Genomic DNA, 19697 nt, shown 5'->3' on the forward strand with positions numbered 1-19697 from the left:
AGGGACATGTTGGTGTCTATTATTCACACATGTATTACGATTTCCGGACAACACAATTATAGCATGAATAAAGACAATTATCATGAACAAGGAAATATAATAATAATGCTTTTATTATTGCCTCTAGGGCATATTTCCAACAGTCTCCCACTTGCACTAGAGTCAATAATCTAGTTACATTGTGATGAATCGAACACCCATGGAATTCTGGTGTTGATCATGTTTTGCTCTAGGGAGAGGTTTAGTCAACGGATCTGCTACATTCAGGTCCGTATGTACTTTACAAATATCTATGTCTCCATCTTGAACATTTTCATGAATGGAGTTGAAGCGACGCTTGATGTGCCTTGTCTTCTTGTGAAACCTGGGCTCCTTGGCAAGAGCAATAGCTCCAGTGTTGTCACAGAAGAGCTTGATCAGCCCCGACGCATTGGGTATGACTCCTAGGTCGGTGATGAACTCCTTCACCCAAATTGCTTCATGCGCTGCCTCCGAGGCTGCCATGTACTCCGCTTCACATGTAGATCCCGCCACGATGCTCTGCTTGCAACTGCACCAGCTTACTGCCCCACCATTCAAAATATACACGTATCCGGTTTGTGACTTTGAGTCATCCAGATCTGTGTCGAAGCTAGCGTCGACGTAACCCTTTACGACGAGCTCTTCGTCACCTCCATAAACGAGAAACATTTCCTTAGTCCTTTTCAGGTACTTCAGGATATTCTTGACCGCTGTCCAGTGTTCCTTGCCGGGATTACTTTGGTACCTACCTACCAAACTTACGGCAAGGTTTACATCAGGTCTGGTACACAGCATGGCATACATAATAGAACCTATGGCTGAGGCATAGGGGATGACACTCATCTCTTCTATATCTTCTGTCGTGGTCGGACATTGAGCTGAGCTCAATTTCACACCTTGCAACACAGGCAAGAACCCCTTCTTAGACTGATCCATATTGAACTTCTTCAATATCTTATCAAGGTATGTGCTTTGTGAAAGACCTATGAGGCGTCTTGATCTATCTCTGTAGATCTTGATGCCTAATATATAAGCAGCTTCTCCAAGGTCCTTCATTGAAAAACTCTTATTCAAGTAGGCCTTAATGTTGTCCAAGAGTTCTATATCATTTCCCATCAAAAGTATGTCATCTACATATAATATGAGAAATGCTACAGAGCTCCCACTCACTTTCTTGTAAACGCAGGCTTCTCCATAAGTCTGCGTAAACCCAAACGCTTTGATCATCTCATCAAAGCGAATGTTCCAACTCCGAGATGCTTGCACTAGCCCATAAATCGAGCGTTGGAGCTTGCACACCTTGTCAGCATTCTTAGGATCGACAAAACCTTCCGGCTGCATCATATACAATTCTTCCTTAAGGAAACCATTAAGGAATGCCGTTTTGACGTCCATTTGCCATATCTCATAATCGTAGAAAGCGGCAATTGCTAACATGATTCGGACGGACTTTAGCTTCGCTACCGGTGAGAAAGTCTCATCATAGTCAACCCCTTGAACTTGTCGATAACCCTTAGCGACAAGCCGAGCTTTATAGATGGCCACATTACCATCCGCGTCTGTCTTCTTCTTAAAGATCCATTTATTTTCTATGGCTCGCCGCTCAACGGGCAAGTCAGTCAAAGTCCATACTTCGTGTTCATACATGGATCCTATCTCAGATTTCATGGCTTCTAGCCATTTGTCGGAATCCGGGCCTGCCATCGCTTCTTCATAGTTCGAAGGTTCACCGTTGTCTAACAACATGATTTCCAAGACAGGGTTGCCGTACCAATCTGGTGCGAAACGTGTCCTTGTGGACCTTCGAATTTCAGTAGGAGCTTGATCAGAAGTATCTTGATCATCATCATTAACTTCCTCTTTAGTCGGTGCAGGCACCTCAGGAACATTTTCTTGAGTTGCGCCATTTTTCGGTTCAAGAGGTAATACTTCATCAAGTTCTACTTTCCTCCCACTTACTTCTTTCGAGAGAAACTCTTTCTCCAGAAAGGATCCATTCTTGGCAACAAAGATCTTGCCTTCAGATCTGAGGTAGAAGGTATACCCAATAGTTTCTTTAGGGTATCCTATGAAGACGCATTTTTCCGACTTCGGTTCGAGCTTTTCAGGTTGAAGTTTCTTGACATAAGCATCGCATCCCCAAACTTTTAGAAACGACAGCTTAGGTTTCTTCCCAAACCATAATTCATACGGTGTCGTCTCAACGGATTTCGACGGAGCCCTATTTAAAGTGAATGCGGCAGTCTTTAAAGCATACCCCCAAAAAGATAGCGATAAATCGGTAAGAGACATCATAGATCGCACCATATCTAATAGAGTGCGATTGCGACGTTCGGACACACCATTACGCTGAGGTGTTCCAGGCGGCGTGAGCTGTGAAACTATTCCACATTTTCTTAGGTGTGTGCCAAACTCATGACTCAAGTATTCTCCTCCACGATCTGATCGCAGGAACTTGATTTTCCTGTCACGTTGATTCTCGACCTCACTCTGAAATTCCTTGAACTTTTCAAAGGTCTCAGACTTGTGTTTCATTAAGTAGACATACCCATATCTACTCAAGTCATCAGCGAGGGTGAGAACATAACGATAGCCACCGCGAGCCTCAACACTCATTGGACCGCACACATCAGTATGTATGATTTCCAATAAGTTGGTTGCTCGCTCCATTGTTCCTGAGAACGGAGTCTTGGTCATTTTACCCATGAGGCATGGTTCGCACGTGTCAAATGATTCGTAATCAAGAGACTCTAAAAGTCCATCAGCATGGAGCTTCTTCATGCGTTTGACACCTATGTGACCAAGGCGGCAGTGCCACAAGTATGTGGGACTATCATTATCAATCTTACATCTTTTGGTACTCACACTATGAACATGTGTAGCATTATGCTCGAGATTCATTAGAAATAAACCATTCACCATCGGAGCATGACCATAAAACATATCTCTCGTATAAATAAAACAACCATTATTCTCGGATTTAAATGAGTAGCCATCTCGAATTAAACGAGATCCTGATACAATGTTCATGCTCAAAGCTGGCACTAAATAACAATTATTAAGGTTTAAAACTAATCCCGAAGGCAAATGTAGAGGTAGCGCGCCGACGGCGATCACATTGACCTTGGAACCATTCCCGACGCGCATCGTCACCTCGTCCTTCGCCAGTCTCCGCTTATTCCGCAGCTCCTGCTTTGAGTTACAAATGTGAGCAACTGCACCGGTATCAAATACGCAGGAGCTACTACGAGTACTGGTAAGGTACACATCAATTACATGTATATCACATATACCTTTCGTTTTGCCGGCCTTCTTGTCCGCTAAGTATTTAGGGCAGTTCCGCTTCCAGTGACCACTTCCCTTGCAATAAAAGCACTCAGTCTCGGGCTTGGGTCCATTCTTTGGCTTCTTCCCGGCAGCTTGCTTACCGGGCGCGGCAACTCCCTTGCCGTCCTTCTTGAAGGCTTTCTTACCCTTTCCCTTCTTGAACTTAGTGGTTTTATTCACCATCAACACTTGATGTTCCTTTTTGACTTCTACCTCTGCTGATTTCAGCATTGCAAATACTTCAGGAATGGTCTTTTCCATCCCCTGCATATTGAAGTTCATCACAAAGCTCTTATAGCTCGGTGGAAGCGACTGAAGGATTCTGTCAATGACCGCGTCATCCGGGAGATTAACTCCCAGCTGAGTCAAGCGGTTATGCAACCCAGACATAGTGAGTATGTGCTCACTGACAGAACTGTTTTCCTCCATCTTACAGCTGAAGAACTTGTCGGAGACTTGATATCTCTTGACCCGGGCATGAGCTTGGAAAACCATTTTCAGCTCTTCGAACATCTCATATGCTCCGTGTCTCTCAAAACGCTTTTGGAGCCCCGGCTCTAAGCTGTAAAGCATGCCGCATTGAACGAGGGAGTAGTCATCGGTACGTGCCTGCCAAGCGTTCATAACGTCTTGTTCTGCAGGGAGAACATGTGTGTCACCTAGCGGTGCTTGTAGGACATAATCTTTCTTGGAAGCTATGAGGATGATCCTCAGGTTCCGGACCCAGTCCGTATAGTTGCTGCCATCGTCTTTCAGCTTGGTTTTCTCTAGGAACGCGTTGAAGTTGAGGACTACGATGGCCATTTGATCTACAAGACATATTGTAAATATTTTAGACTAAGTTCATGATAATTAAGTTCATCTAATCAAATTATTCAATGAACTCCCACTTAGATAGACATCCCTCCTGTAATCTAAGTATAACATGATCCGAGTTAACTAGGCCGTGTCCGATCATCACGTGAGACGGACTAGTCAACATCGGTGAACATCTTCATGTTGATCGTATCTTCTATACGACTCATGCTCGACCTTTCGGTCTTCTGTGTTCCGTGGCCATGTCTGTACATGCTAGGCTCATCAAGTCAACCTAAGTGTTTACATGTGTAAATCTGTCTTACACCCGTTGTATGTGAACGTTAGAATCTAACACCCGATCATCACGTGGTGCTTCGAAACAACGTACTGTCGCAATGGTGCACAGTTAGGGGGAACACTTTCTTGAAATTATTATGAGGGATCATCTTATTTACTACCGTCGTTCTAAGAAAACAAGATGCAAAACATGATAAACATCGCATGCAATCAAATAATAATAGTGACATGATATGGCCAATATCACATAGCTCCTTTGATCTCCATCTTGGGGCTCCATGATCATCTTGTCACCGGCATGACACCATGATCTCCATCATCATGATCTCCATCATCGTGTCTCCATGAAGTTGCTCGCCAACTATTACTTCTACTACTACGGCTAACGCGTTTAGCAATAAAGTAAAGTAATTTACATGGCGTTTCTCAATGACACGCAGGTCATACAAAAAATAAAGACAACTCCTATGGCTCCTGCCGGTTCTCATACTCATCGACATGCAAGTCGTGATTCCTATTACAATAGCATGAACATCTCATACATCACATATATATCATTCATCATACATCACAACTTTGGCCATATCATATCACAAAGCACTTGCTGCACAAACAAGTTAGACGTCCTCTAATTGTTGTTGCAAGTTTTACGTGGCTGAAATAGGGTTCTAGCAAGAACGTTTTCTTACCTACGTGAAAGCCACAACGTGATTTGTCAACTTTTATTTACCCTTCATAAGGACCCTGTTCATCGAATCCGCTCCAACTAAAGTGGGAGAGACAAACACCCGCCAGCCACCTTATGCAACTTGTGCATGTTAGTCGGTGGAACCGGTCTCACGTAAGCGTACGTGTAAGGTTGGTCCGGGCCGCTTCATCCCACAATACCGTTGAAGCAAGATAAGACTAGTAGCGGCAAGAAAGTTGACAACATCTACGCCCACAACAAATTGTGTTCTACTCGCGCAAGAAGAACTATGCATAGACCTAGCTCATGATGCCACTGTTGGGGAACGTAGCAGAAAACAAAAATTTTCCTACGGTTTCACCAAGATCCATCTATGAGTTCATCTAGCAACGAGTGATTGGATTGCATCTACATACCTTTGTAGATCACGCGCGGAAGCGTTCAAAGAACGGGGATGAGGAAGGCGTACTCGACGTGATCCAAATCACCGGAGATCCTAGCACCAAACGGACGGCACCTCCGCGTTCAACACACGTACGGTCAGCGTAACGTCTCCTCCTTCTTGATCCAGCAAGGGGAGAGGAGAGGTTGAGGAAGATGGCTCCAGCAGCAGCACGACGGCGTGGTGTTGATGGAGCTGAAGTACTCCGGCAGGGCTTCGCCAAGCACTATGGAGGAGGAGGATGTGTTGGAGAGGGAGAGGGAGGCACCAAAGATGTGTTCTGAAAAGCCCTCCTTCCCCCACTATATATAGGGAGTCCAAGGGGGGGCACCGGCCCTAGGAGATCTAATCTCCTAGGGGGGTGCGGCCAAGGGGAGGAATCCCTCCTCCCCAAGGCACCTAGGAGGTGCCTTCCCCTCCTAGGACTCTTCCTTTAGGGTTTCCCCCACCCTAGGCGCATGGGCCCTAGGGGGAAGTGGCGCCCCAGCCCACTTTGGGCTGGATCCCTTCCCACTTCAGCCCATGGGGCCCTCCGGGATAGGTGGCCCCACCCGGTGGACCCCCGGGACCCTTCCGGTCGTCCCGGTACAATACCGGTGACCCCGAAACTTGTCCTGATGCCCGAAATAGTACTTACTATATATAATTCTTTACCTCCGGACCATTCCGGAACTCCTCGTGACGTCCAGGATCTCATCCGGGACTCCGAACAACATTCGGGTTACTGCATATACATATCCCTACAACCCTAGCGTCACCGAACCTTAAGTGTGTAGACCCTACGGGTTCGGGAGACATATAGACATGACCGAGATCGCTCTCCGTCAATAACCAACAGCGGGATCTGGATACCCATGTTGGCTCCCACATGCTCCTCGATGATCTCATCGGATGAACCACGATGTTGAGGATTCAAACAACCCCGTATACAATTCCCTTCGTCAATCGGTATGTTACTTGCCCGAGATTCGATCGTCGGTATCCCAATACCTCGTTCAATCTCGTTACCGGCAAGTCACTTTACTCGTACCGTAATGCATGATCCCGTGACCAGACACTTGGTCACTTTGAGCTCATTATGATGATGCATTACCGAGTGGGCCCAGTGATACCTCTCCGTCATACGGAGTGACAAATCCCAGTCTTGAACCGTGTCAACCCAACAGACACTTTCGGAGATACCCGTAGTATACCTTTATAGTCACCCAGTTACGTTGCGACGTTTGGTACACCCAAAGCACTCCTACGGTATCCGGGAGTTACACGATCTCATGGTCTAAGGAAAAGATACTTGACATTGGAAAACTCTAGCAAACGAACTATACGATCTTATGCTATGTTTAGGATTGGGTCTTGTCCATCACATCATTCTCCTAATGATGTGATCTCGTTATCAATGACATCTAATGTCCATAGTCAGGAAACCCTGACTATCTGTTGATCAACGAGCTAGTAAACTAGAGGCTTACTAGGGACATGTTGGTGTCTATTATTCACACATGTATTACGATTTCCGGACAACACAATTATAGCATGAATAAAGACAATTATCATGAACAAGGAAATATAATAATAATGCTTTTATTATTGCCTCTAGGGCATATTTCCAACAGTCTCCCACTTGCACTAGAGTCAATAATCTAGTTACATTGTGATGAATCGAACACCCATGGAATTCTGGTGTTGATCATGTTTTGCTCTAGGGAGAGGTTTAGTCAACGGATCTGCTACATTTAGGTTCGTATGTACTTTACAAATATCTATGTCTCTATCTTGAACATTTTCACGAATGGAGTTGAAGCGACGCTTGATGTGCCTTGTCTTCTTGTGAAACCTGGGCTCCTTGGCAAGAGCAATAGCTCCAGTGTTGTCACAGAAGAGCTTGATCGGCCCCGATGCATTGGGTATGACTCCTAGGTCGGTGATGAACTCCTTCACCCAAATTGCTTCATGCGCTACCTTCGAGGCTGCCATGTACTCCGCTTCACATGTAGATCCCGCCACGACGCTCTGCTTGCAACTGCACCAGCTTACTGCCCCACCATTCAAAATATACACGTATCCGGTTTGTGACTTTGAGTCATCCAGATCTGTGTCGAAGCTAGCGTCGACGTAACCCTTTACGACGAGCTCTTCGTCACCTCCATAAAGGAGAAACATTTCCTTAGTCCTTTTCTGGTACTTCAGGATATTCTTGACCGCTGTCCAGTGTTCCTTGCCGGGATTACTTTGGTACCTTCCTACCAAACTTACGGCAAGGTTTACATCAGGTCTGGTACACAGCATGGCATACATAATAGAACCTATGGCTGACGCATAGGGGATGACACTCATCTCTTCTATATCTTCTGCCGTGGTCGGACATTGAGCTGAGCTCAATTTCACACCTTGCAACACAGGCAAGAACCCCTTCTTAGACTGATCCATATTGAACTTCTTCAATATCTTATCAAGGTATGTGCTTTGTGAAAGACCTATGAGGCGTCTTGATCTATCTCTGTAGATCTTGATGCCTAATATATAAGAAGCTTCTCCAAGGTCCTTCATTGAAAAACTCTTATTCAAGTAGGCCTTAATGCTGTCCAAGAGTTCTATATCATTTCCCATCAAAAGTATGTCATCTACATATAATATGAGAAATGCTACAGAGCTCCCACTCACTTTCTTGTAAACGCAGGCTTCTCCATAAGTCTGCGTAAACCCAAACGCTTTGATCATCTCATCAAAGCGAATGTTCCAACTCCGAGATGCTTGCACTAGCCCATAAATCGAGCGTTGGAGCTTGCACACCTTGTCAGCATTCTTAGGATCGACAAAACCTTCCGGCTGCATCATATACAATTCTTCCTTAAGGAAACCATTAAGGAATGCCGTTTTGACGTCCATTTGCCATATCTCATAATCGTAGAAAGCGGCAATTGCTAACATGATTCGGACGGACTTTAACTTTGCTACCGGTGAGAAAGTCTCATCATAGTCAACCCCTTGAACTTGTCGATAACCCTTAGCGACAAGCCGAGCTTTATAGATGGCCACATTACCATCCGCGTCTGTCTTCTTCTAAAAGATCCATTTATTTTCTATGGCTCGCCGCTCAACGGGCAAGTTAGTCAAAGTCCATACTTCGTTTTCATACATGGATCCTATCTCGGATTTCATGGCTTCTAGCCATTTGTCGGAATCCGGGCCCGCCATCGCTTCTTCATAGTTCGAAGGTTCACCGTTGTCTAACAACATGATTTCCAAGACAGGGTTACCGTACCAATCTGGTGCGAAACGTGTCCTTGTGGACCTTCGAATTTCAGTAGGAGCTTGATCAGAAGTATCTTGATCATCATCATTAACTTCCTCTTTAGTCGGTGCAGGCACCTCAGGAACATTTTCTTGAGTTGCGCCATTTTCCGGTTCAAGAGGTAATACTTCATCAAGTTCTACTTTCCTCCCACTTACTTCTTTCGAGAGAAACTCTTTCTCCAGAAAGGATCCATTCTTGGCAACAAAGATCTTGCCTTCGGATCTGAGGTAGAAGGTATACCCAATAGTTTCTTTAGGGTATCCTATGAAGACGCATTTTTCCGACTTCGGTTCGAGCTTTTCAGGTTGAAGTTTCTTGACATAAGCATCGCATCCCCAAACTTTTAGAAACGACAGCTTAGGTTTCTTCCCAAACCATAATTCATACGGTGTCGTCTCAACGGATTTCGACGGAGCCCTATTTAAAGTGAATGCGGCAGTCTTTAAAGCATACCCCCAAAAAGATAGCGATAAATCGGTAAGAGACATCATAGATCGCACCATATCTAATAGAGTGCGATTGCGACGTTCGGACACACCATTACGCTGAGGTGTTCCAGGCGGCGTGAGCTGTGAAACTATTCCACATTTTCTTAAGTGTGTGCCAAACTCATGACTCAAGTATTCTCCTCCACGATCTGATCGCAGGAACTTGATTTTCCTGTCACGTTGATTCTCGACCTCACTCTGAAATTCCTTGAACTTTTCAAAGGTCTTAGACTTGTGTTTCATTAAGTAGACATACCCATATCTACTCAAGTCATCAGTGAGGGTGAGAACATAACGATAGCCACCGCGAGCCTCAACACTCATTGGACCGCACACATCAGTATGTATGATTTCCAATAAGTTGGTTGCTCGCTCCATTGTTCCTGAGAACGGAGTCTTGGTCATTTTACCCATGAGGCATGGTTCGCACGTGTCAAATGATTCGTAATCAAGAGACTCTAAAAGTCCATCAGCATGGAGCTTCTTCATGCGTTTGACACCTATGTGACCAAGGCGGCAGTGCCACAAGTATGTGGGACTATCATTATCAATCTTACATCTTTTGGTACTCACACTATGAACATGTGTAGCATTATGCTCGAGATTCATTAGAAATAAACCATTCACCATCGGAGCATGACCATAAAACATATCTCTCGTATAAATAAAACAACCATTATTCTCGGATTTAAATGAGTAGCCATCTCGAATTAAACGAGATCTTGATACAATGTTCATGCTCAAAGCTGGCACTAAATAACAATTATTAAGGTTTAAAACTAATCCCGAAGGCAAATGTAGAGGTAGCGCGCCGACGGCGATCACATTGACCTTGGAACCATTCCCGACGCGCATCGTCACCTCGTCCTTCGCCAGTCTCCGCTTATTCTGCAGCTCTTGCTTTGAGTTACAAATGTGAGCAACTGCACCGGTATCAAATACCCAGGAGCTACTACGAGTGGACTCTTCCTTTAGGGTTTCCCCCACTCTAGGCGCATGGGCCCTAGGGGGAAGTGGCGCCTCAGCCCACTTTGGGCTGGATCCCTTCCCACTTCAGCCCATGGGGCCCTCCAGGATAGGTGGCCCCACCCGGTGGACCCCCGGGACCCTTCCGGTGGTCCCGGTACAATACCGATGAACCCGAAACTTGTCCCGATGCCCGAAATAGTACTTCCTATATATAATTCTTTACCTCCGGACCATTTCGGAACTCCTCGTGACGTCCGGGATCTCATCCAGGACTCCGAACAATATTCGGGTTACTGCATATACATATCCCTACAACCCTAGCGTCACCGAACCTTAAGTGTGTAGACCCTACGGGTTCGGGAGACATGTAGACATGACCGAGATCGCTCTCCGGTCAATAACCAACAGCGGGATATGGATACCCATGTTGGCTCCCACATGCTCCTCGATGATCTCATCGGATGAACCACGATGTCGAGGATTCAAACAACCCCGTATACAATTCCCTTCGTCAATCGGTATGTTACTTGCCCGAGATTCGATCGTCGGTATCCCAATACCTCATTCAATCTCGTTAACGGCAAGTCACTTTACTCGTACCGTAATGCATGATCCCGTGACCAGACACTTGGTCACTTTGAGCTCATTATGATGATGCATTACCGAGTGGGCCCAGTGATACCTCTCCGTCATACGGAGTGACAAATCCCAGTCTTGATCCGTGTCAACCCAACAGACACTTTCGGAGATACCCGTAGTATACCTTTATAGTCACCCAGTTACGTTGTGACGTTTGGTACACCCAAAGCACTCCTACGGTATCCGGGAGTTACACGATCTCATGGTCTAAGGAAAGGATACTTGACATTGGAAAACTCTAGCAAACGAACCATACGATCTTATGCTATGTTTAGGATTGGGTCTTGTCCATCACATCATTCTCCTAATGATGTGATCTCGTTATCAATGACATCTAATGTCCATAGTCAGGAAACCATGACTATCTGTTGATCAACGAGCTAGTCAACTAGAGGCTTACTAGGGACATGTTGGTGTCTGTTATTCACACATGTATTACGATTTCCGGATAACACAATTATAGCATGAATAAAGACAATTATCATGAACAAGGAAATATAATAATGATGCTTTTATTATTGCCTCTAGGGCATATTTCCAACAGTTCTTCCCCATCCCGTCTTGCGGCGTGCACCGCAGATCGGGACAGTAGGCCTCCGAGACCGCACCTTTTGAGTCCTGTACGGGAGAATGGTGATAAGGTTTTTGGGGAGCGCTCGGCGCGACTACTGGCTGCTTCATCACGGACGATCCGGTCGCCGACGACTACTTCCCCGACGACGACTTCTTCCCCGACGTCCACGACCTCCTCGACGACATGGCAGGCGAGGACACCGACCCCAAGTCCAGCGCTTCTGCTGCTGCTGTCCCGTACGTGTTCTTGTCTTTCCTGTTAAAGGTTCTGCCACAGTTCCTTGTTCTAGTCCTTGTCCTACACATGATAGGTTCTACTTCATATATGCTACTTGCTATACTGTCTGCTTTAGATATGATAGGATACGGTTCATATATGCAGAAGCTATTTACCTTCTCTCTGTCAGAACGCATTACTTGTTTTATCTCTACTATATTAGTCATGCTTTATCTAGTATTTCTGTTAATAAAATCATTTGGTAAATTGCTCATATTTTCAACACCTCCCACTGAAAGCGCATCACTGGAAAATCCTGAAATAAATCCAGGAATAATGCGAGCACCGGGATTTGAACCCTGGTGGGTTGTGGATACCACTATCCACCTAACCAACTCAACCCTGGTGCGTCGTATCTCCTTGCATGGCACAGGATGGGCTTCACTAATCAGGCCCTCTTTGATTTGCAGGATTTTAGAACGTAAGCATAGGAAAAATACAGGATTTAAGTGTCACGTCCACTTGAATCTTATAGAATTAGTATAGAGTGTTTGATGCCACAGGAAAAACAAAGGAATTATGAAAAGAGGTTGAAGTGGATGCATGATTTTCAATGAACTGCAACACACTTGATTCCAAAAGAAAAAATCTTGTGAATCAAACGACCAACATAGAAAAAAACCCTGAGGATTCTAACCCTTTGAAAATCCTATGAAATCCCTTTAAATCAAAGGACCCCTCACTATGTACCTCCAATACAAAGAAGAAGAAGAAGAAGAAGAAGAAGAAGAAGAAGAAGAAGACATCTTAAACCTCTTTACTTTGTTGTTTATGATGGTATTGTGTTTACCATCCAATATATGAAGTGTTTCCAACTACTGGTGTGCTGAAATTTGCAATCAAACAACATAGTGCTAAATGTGTTGTGTGTATCATATGATGAGAGGACGGGGTTATCTGGAAATCCAATTTGGCTCTGAGGAGCATGTGCTCCTACCGTGTGAAAAATAATTTTTGAAATGTCAAAAAAATTCCAACAAATTATTTATGCTACCTGCAAAGGCAAAAAAAATAAACATTTTGACTTGTGCAAAAAAAATGAACACCAAATGTTACACTAATTTTTTTTCACCGACAAAACACTACTGATCCATTTCGCATGAAAATTTTCAAGCATGCTTGCGACACTAACACAATCATTCACAAAAAAATTCAGAATTTTTTAAAACATTTTCCACATTTTTTGAGGTACTGTTCACCCCGGAGCAAATGTTCCCGGGAGCCAAAAAACCTGTAAAATTGCTCTCAGCTCCCATTAGATCACTACTACTTTAGTGATTTAAAATATCTTGTATTACCTCCGTCCTGGTTTATTGGTCCCCTTAGTATTTTTGTGTCAGACTAAGAAAATGATAATGCATGTCATTAAAAATTATATCATTGGGTTCGTATTTGAACATAGTTTTTACTGGCATTATTTTTTTTTGACGCATTAACATTTTGTTATTTAAATATAAGGTGAAAATTTAGCAAAAAATACGAAAGGACCAATAAATCAGGATGGAGGCGGTATTAATTTACAGAGGAAAGTGGTGATCTAAAACGTGTTATATTAATTTACACATAGGCCTAGTCCTGAAGTGAATTTTCTTGAACCGTGGTGCTTATGCGTGTCCAATGTTAGACCACGTTTGGACACTGCGTACAAATAATTGATTCACACACTGGGAATATCACAAGTGCAAAACCATAATAACCAGATTAACATCCAACATCGACGAATCGAGCTAGTCCCAACGAGTTGACCTTCCTTCATAGTTCCTTGTGTGCATCCATCCGGGCGCGGCAAACAGCGGCGGCATCTGCACGTACAAGCAAGCACCACGCAGCTGCGACGCTAGCCCCCAAACAAGCCACCTGTTTATTTTACTCCTATCACATCAAGGTGGTTTGGGTTTCCTCCAGGCACGTACTCCCTCCGGTCCTTTTTACTCTGCATATTAGGTTTGACCGAAGTCAATCTCATCCAACTTTAACCAAATTTGTACAAAAAATTATAGACATTCACATAACAACACCAATATCATTAGATTCATCTTGGAATATATTTTCATATTATATTTATTACATATTATAGATGCTAATAATTTTAAATATAAATTTGGTCAAACTTAGCAAAGTTTGACTTTCGGCAAATCCAATGTGCAGAGTAAAAAGGACCGGAGGGAGTACTACTGTACGTGCTAGTAGTACCGACTGCGTAAGGTTAAAGACATGCGCCACCGATCGAGAAGAGCATTTGCCGGTAGCCCAAGCTTCCATTTTTTTTTTCTGAAAACAACATAGTACTACTAGTAGTATGAGATATACGACGATTTGATTTGCGCCTTCAAAGATTCTTTCTTATAAAAAGGATTTGCACCCGCTGATTTCATGTGGTGGGTTGAGGATACCACTGTCCAGCTAACCAACTCAACTCTGGTGCGTCGTATTTCCTTGCATGGCACAGTATGGGCTTCACTATCAGGCCCTCTTTGATTTGCAGGATTTTAGAACGTAAGGATAGGAAAAATACAGGATTTAAGTGTCACGTCGACTTGAATCTTATAGAATTAGTATAGAGTGTTTGATGCCACAGGAAAAACAAAAGAATTATGAAAAGAGGTTGAAGTAGATGCATGATTTTCAATGAACTGCAGCACACTTGATTCCAAAAGAAAAAACCTTGTGAATCAAACGACCAACATAGATAAAAACCCTAAGGACGTATTTTCAAGTACTACAAGTCTGCAACCCTAGAAGTAGAGGACCACCGTACCTAAATTTGAAAATGCTACGGACGTCCGGAAATATAGTCGGTATTGAGGTCAAGAGGACAAAGCGGTGGCTGAAATGCATGCATAAACAAACGTTGCCCGGCTGTACTCTCTCCTTCAGAGAATCTGTGTACACGCAGCCCAAGATTTCCAGACCCTTTAATGCCCTCCTCATCAGTAAATATTAACTCCCGCGCCAACAACACACGCAGCACACTGGCAGGCAGGAACCAACGCACAACCCCCGCTCCTCCCATACGCACCTTGCTTCTTCTTTTTTCCCTCAAAAAAAAAGAAAAGAAACACCTTCTTTTTCTGGAATAAATATACTAAAAAAACGCCTTCCAACACATTACTAGTCGTAGCTTTGGGATATTTGCGCCATTACTGTCACACAGGTATAGATTCCTACTCTACTAATTTATTTCCCACTATTTGCGCCTCAATGGATGGGAACCAGCCGTGCGATTCCGCAGGCCGCAATATTTCCCTTGTCGACCAAATAATTGATTGACCTGCTGCCTTGTCGTCTGGCCGCTCCCTCCGTTTGACGCCTACTACCAATTGACCCGATTCCTTTTCTAACTTCTTTCTCCTTGCAACAAAACAAAACAATTGTCGAGTTGGCAATGAATTGCCACCAGAAACAGAAAAGGATCTCTGCCGCTCTTTTACACCCAGTCATGGCGCTGTCCCCGTGACCACGAGCTCTAAAGAAGTAGAGAAAAACACACAGCGCCAACTGCTTCCCCTCTCCATCTCCATCTCCATCTCCACCTCCCCCCCTAATCAAACTCCCCGAGACCTTCTTAATCACCCACAAAAGCAGTTAAGCAGAGAGAGAGGGAGGGTGAAGACACAATAGAAACTGCCGTCTTCAAGCCTCCTCCCTGCCCCAACCCAACTACTCGCACTCCTGCTCTCTCTCCCAACCCCCATTGTGCGCCGGCGCCCACCATTAACTGCTTCGATTGAATCGGTGCTCCTCTTCCTGCAACCCCCGCTTGCGCTTGGTTTATTGGAGGAGGAGTGGTTGGATCAGCAGCAGGCCCGTCGCCAAAGGGGTCTCCACCTCCAACCATATCATGTATCGCTGACCCTGCCCTGCCCTGTCTTTCTTTCGCGGGGAGCTGGTTCCGGCGGCAGCTGGGAGAGAGCGAGAGAGAAAGGGGCAGACCAGGCCATGGCCTGAGCTTCCGAGTGCTGGTTGAGGGTTCTTCTTCTGCGCCCGAGTCTTACTCGCGCAGCCTTCTTTGGGGGAGGCCGCGTCGACCAGAATGGCCGCGTCGGCGTCGGCGTCGGTGAAGCTGGGATCAAAGCCTGATGCCTTCAGAAGGCAGGGACAGGCGTGGTAAATTTCTCGCCTCATTACTCTCTTCTTCCCTGTTCGCCCTATGTTCTCCGCGTTAATTCAGCCTTGATTTCTGCGGTCTACTTGCTCGCTCTCCCTTGCCAGGATAGACAATTGGGCCTTGTTGTCTTGTTCCTGCCCTTCTTTTGCTGCTACCTGAAACCTCAAGAATTTAGGGGAGAAAATAGGACAAGAGTGGCTGGTTGGCGTTCTTGGGGGTTTCTGCTCAAATTGGTGCCAATTTGGTGCCATAATTCACAAGTCTTTAACTTGTTTGGCTGGACTGCACGGCTTCGCTCTACACCGCTCTCCCTGAGCTCTGTCTCGAGTTTTGTTTTCTTTGTATATATACAGGCCACTGCCACTGATTCCATGTTCACATGCGTATTTTCAATTGCAAAACGATGAGATTCGAATAGCAGACTTGGTTTACTTGCTCCTGCTTGCTTGTCATTTGTGATTGAGAGAGAAAATTCAGGGTTGAAAACATTACTTTCAAATGCTATGCTAGTTGCCAAGAAAATGTGTTCAAAACAAGGCGTTAGCTGGAATTTGAAATTTCGTTTTGTCACCGACACACTTGTTGATTAAGAATATTTCCCACGAAATAAGGAGAAGACTTGCGGTATTGCCTGCCTTGGTGCCCCATTGCACATGCTAGATACAGTTCCACCATTCAAGTATGGTGGGGTGTTATTCACTCATTGTACCCACTAATATGCACAGTTGATCGCAGTTGACCGCTTCTGCAATCAGTTTGTGGTGGCCGGTGGGGGTCGCCTGCGGTTTTTCATGGATCCACATCACATTGGTTGGCAGCGGGATGCCATCGTTCCTCATTTCATTTATACAAGACAATGCAGCCAACTTGTAGTTATTTACTAGGGAGCAGGTTTGGATTTTGTTTTAAATGGACAGCCCAAGCTTCCCATGTTTCATGAAATCAACCACCTTTAGCACCACTGTTTGTGACGTCGAAGGGACCATTACCGTGGATATATATGTTTCAAATTTGCTCTGTGAAGTTTCGTATTTAAATATGTCTGATATAATGATCTTGACTTTTTCTTCTGCTTTTGAACCTTCTAGGTTCTGCACAACAGGACTGCCAAGTGATGTTACTGTGGAAGTTGGGGATATGTCTTTCCACCTTCATAAGGTAATATGCATTTCCTGTGATTGTCCGTAAACAATTTCGCCCTCTATGGCACTAGAAACAGCTACTGTATTACTATTACTTGTTACTAGAATGCCCTAGAAGAAAGTTATTTAAACTGTTTGGTATTAAAAAAGAATGTAGTCTAAAACATCAAGGTGGACTAACAAACTTTTTTTTGAGAGATAAGACTAACAAACTTTAGTCTGTCGTAACAAGCAAACAGTGTCCATTCTAAGTTGGCAAGGAACTACCTGTGGATTTATAGGAAAATATACATTGTCCTTATTAAGAAGGATGAGCAACTTGTACTTGTATTGGAAGGATTTCACTCATTTTTGGAGAATTAATTTGTGGCAACATTTCATCTTTAAAAATAATACACATGCCATTTGTTTACTTTCTCCTGTGGTCATTCATGCATCTTTACAGATTTTTCTTACCTTGTACTTGTAGACCTTCACTACATGCTGGCTGTTCTTTTACCATAATGCTGGTCATCGTCTTTGCAGTTCCCTTTACTTTCCAAAAGTGCCGTTCTTGAACAATTGATAGAGGAGAGTTCAGATCAAGAAGAGTGCATCATCAAACTAAGTGATATCCCAGGGGGTGCAAAATCATTTGAAATGGTGGCAAGATTCTGCTATGGAGTGAAAATAGAACTTTCTTCTTCAAATGTTGTCCACCTGCGTTGCGCCTCTGAGCATCTCCAGATGACTGAAGAAATATCTGATGACAACCTGATTGCACAGACAGAAATGTTTCTTAACCAAGTGGTGCTTCGTAACTGGAAAGATTCTTTAAAGGCCCTCGAAACATGTGATGACCTTCTCCCTCATGCTGAAGATCTTCAAATTGTGAAGAGATGCATCGAGTCATTAGCATCGAAAGCAACTACCGACCCAAACCTGTTTGGCTGGCCGATAAGGGAACATGGCCTCATGCAAAGCCCTGGTGGCAGTGTGCTGTGGAATGGGATCAGCACCGGTGCCAGGCCCAGAAACTTCAGTTCGGACTGGTGGTATGACGATGTTTCATCATTGAGTTTTCCCATGTACAAGAGGTTGCTATCTGGTATGGAGTTTCGACGCATTCGGCCTGAGATCATCGCTGGTTCTTTGGCATATTATGCGCGGAAGTATATTCCAGGACTCAGTAGGCGCAATAGCATGGGAACAATGCCCCTGGCCGGTACTCTTTCTGATGTAGAACAGAGGAACTTGCTTGAGGAGATCGACAGACTATTGCCTGTTCAGAAGGGTTTGGTGCCTACAAAACTCTTGCTCGGGCTGCTTAAAACATCCATGATTCTGAAAGCCAGCTCCACCTGCATCGCCAACTTGGAGAAACGCGTCGGCATGCAGCTTGACCAGGCCAGTCTGGAAGATCTACTGCTGCCAAACTACTCTTACACCATGGAAACACTGTACAATGTGGAGTGCGTGCACAGGATTCTTGAGCACTTTCTGGCAATGGACCAAGCCAACGGCGGTTGCTCCCCGTGCATCGATGACATGATGGCGTCCCCTTCTATGATACCAATCACTGCTGTTGCCAAGTTACTGGATGGCTATCTTGCAGAGGTTGCACCGGATGTCAATCTGAAACCTCCGAAATTCCAAGCCCTGGCATCTGCTTTGCCCGAGTATGCCCGGCCGCTAGATGACGGCCTCTACCGTGCCATCGATGTGTACTTGAAGGTAGATCTTCTATCCTACTTCCTTTTTTTAAAGTTGTTAATCTTTGTTTGTCTTGAGAAATCGGACGCTCACTTGTATCTGCATCTGCATGACATCATTTTGGTTTTGTGTTGCTCACAGGCACATTCCTGGCTATCAGAAGCGGAACGGGAGCAGCTATGCCGGCTGATGGACTGCCAGAAGCTATCCCTGGAGGCGTGCACCCACGCGGCGCAGAACGAGAGGCTGCCGCTGCGCGTGGTCGTGCAAGTCCTCTTCTTCGAGCAGCTGCAGCTGAGGACGTCGATCGCGGGGTGCCTGCTGGTGTCGGACAACCTGGAAGGGTCGTCCAGGCCGCTGCGGAGCGGCTGCGTGGCGATGTCCGGCGAGGCCGGGGGGTGGTCGGCGGCCGTGAGGGAGAACCAGGTGCTGAAGGTGGGCATGGACAACATGCGGATGCGGCTGGCGGAGCTGGAGAAGGAGTGCTCGGACATGCGGCAGGAGATCGAGAAGCTGGGGCGCGGCGGTGGCAAGAACGGAGGAGGAGGGTGGGCGTCCCATGTCCCGAGGCGGTTCAGCCTGAAGATGAAGCCGCAGATGTGCAGCACGCAGGAGGGGTCGGTGAGCGAACAGCAGAAGAGCATGAGCGCCAAGCTCGACAAGCTGCAGGCCAAGCTGTCCAAGCAGAAGCGCCAGCTCTCCGCCCACGCCTGAATGAAACACCAAACTCCCTACTAGTTACTCCCGTAATTTTAATTAACTTGGTGTGAGCTGTGTTATAGTTTCCGTAGTCGTCGTTTATAGGTTTAAATGTGCTGAAACGATTGTCATTATTCATATCAAACCAATAGCGATTCATACAAGCTAAATCTTCTAATCAATGGTGGGCCAATAATGAATTTTTTTGCATATGTATTAAGACGCTTGGCCTGATTTCGAAA

The 19697-nt window shown here is 45.1% G+C and overlaps 1 protein-coding gene across 2 annotated transcripts; it reads left to right on the plus strand.

Annotated features, from left to right (window-relative positions):
* The first annotated feature begins 15331 nt into the window (after positions 1-15331).
* Positions 15332-19697, plus strand: LOC119303026 (BTB/POZ domain-containing protein At1g30440-like). Of its 2 annotated transcripts, none has more exons than XM_037580106.1 (4): positions 15332-15921; positions 17011-17080; positions 17590-18777; positions 18898-19697. In XM_037580106.1, exons 1-4 carry the CDS (start codon positions 15848-15850, stop codon positions 19468-19470), a joined length of 1905 nt encoding a protein of 634 aa, XP_037436003.1. In that variant the 5' UTR covers positions 15332-15847; the 3' UTR covers positions 19471-19697. The 2 variants fall into 2 exon arrangements, with proteins under 2 accessions (XP_037436003.1, XP_037436004.1); XM_037580107.1 differs by having other exon boundaries at positions 15883-15921; positions 17534-18777.

Source organism: Triticum dicoccoides, chromosome 5A, assembly GCF_002162155.2.
Source record: "Triticum dicoccoides isolate Atlit2015 ecotype Zavitan chromosome 5A, WEW_v2.0, whole genome shotgun sequence".
Classification (NCBI taxonomy): domain Eukaryota; kingdom Viridiplantae; phylum Streptophyta; class Magnoliopsida; order Poales; family Poaceae; genus Triticum; species Triticum dicoccoides.

Coding starts and splice junctions, on each gene's coding strand:
- LOC119303026 (XM_037580106.1), top strand. CDS start 15,848: ATGGCCGCGTCGGCGTCGGCGTCGGTGAAGCTGGGATCAAAGCCTGAT. Junction 15,922..17,010: donor AGAAGGCAGGGACAGGCGTG/GTAAATTTCTCG, acceptor TGAACCTTCTAG/GTTCTGCACAACAGGACTGC. Junction 18,778..18,897: donor CCATCGATGTGTACTTGAAG/GTAGATCTTCTA, acceptor TGTTGCTCACAG/GCACATTCCTGGCTATCAGA.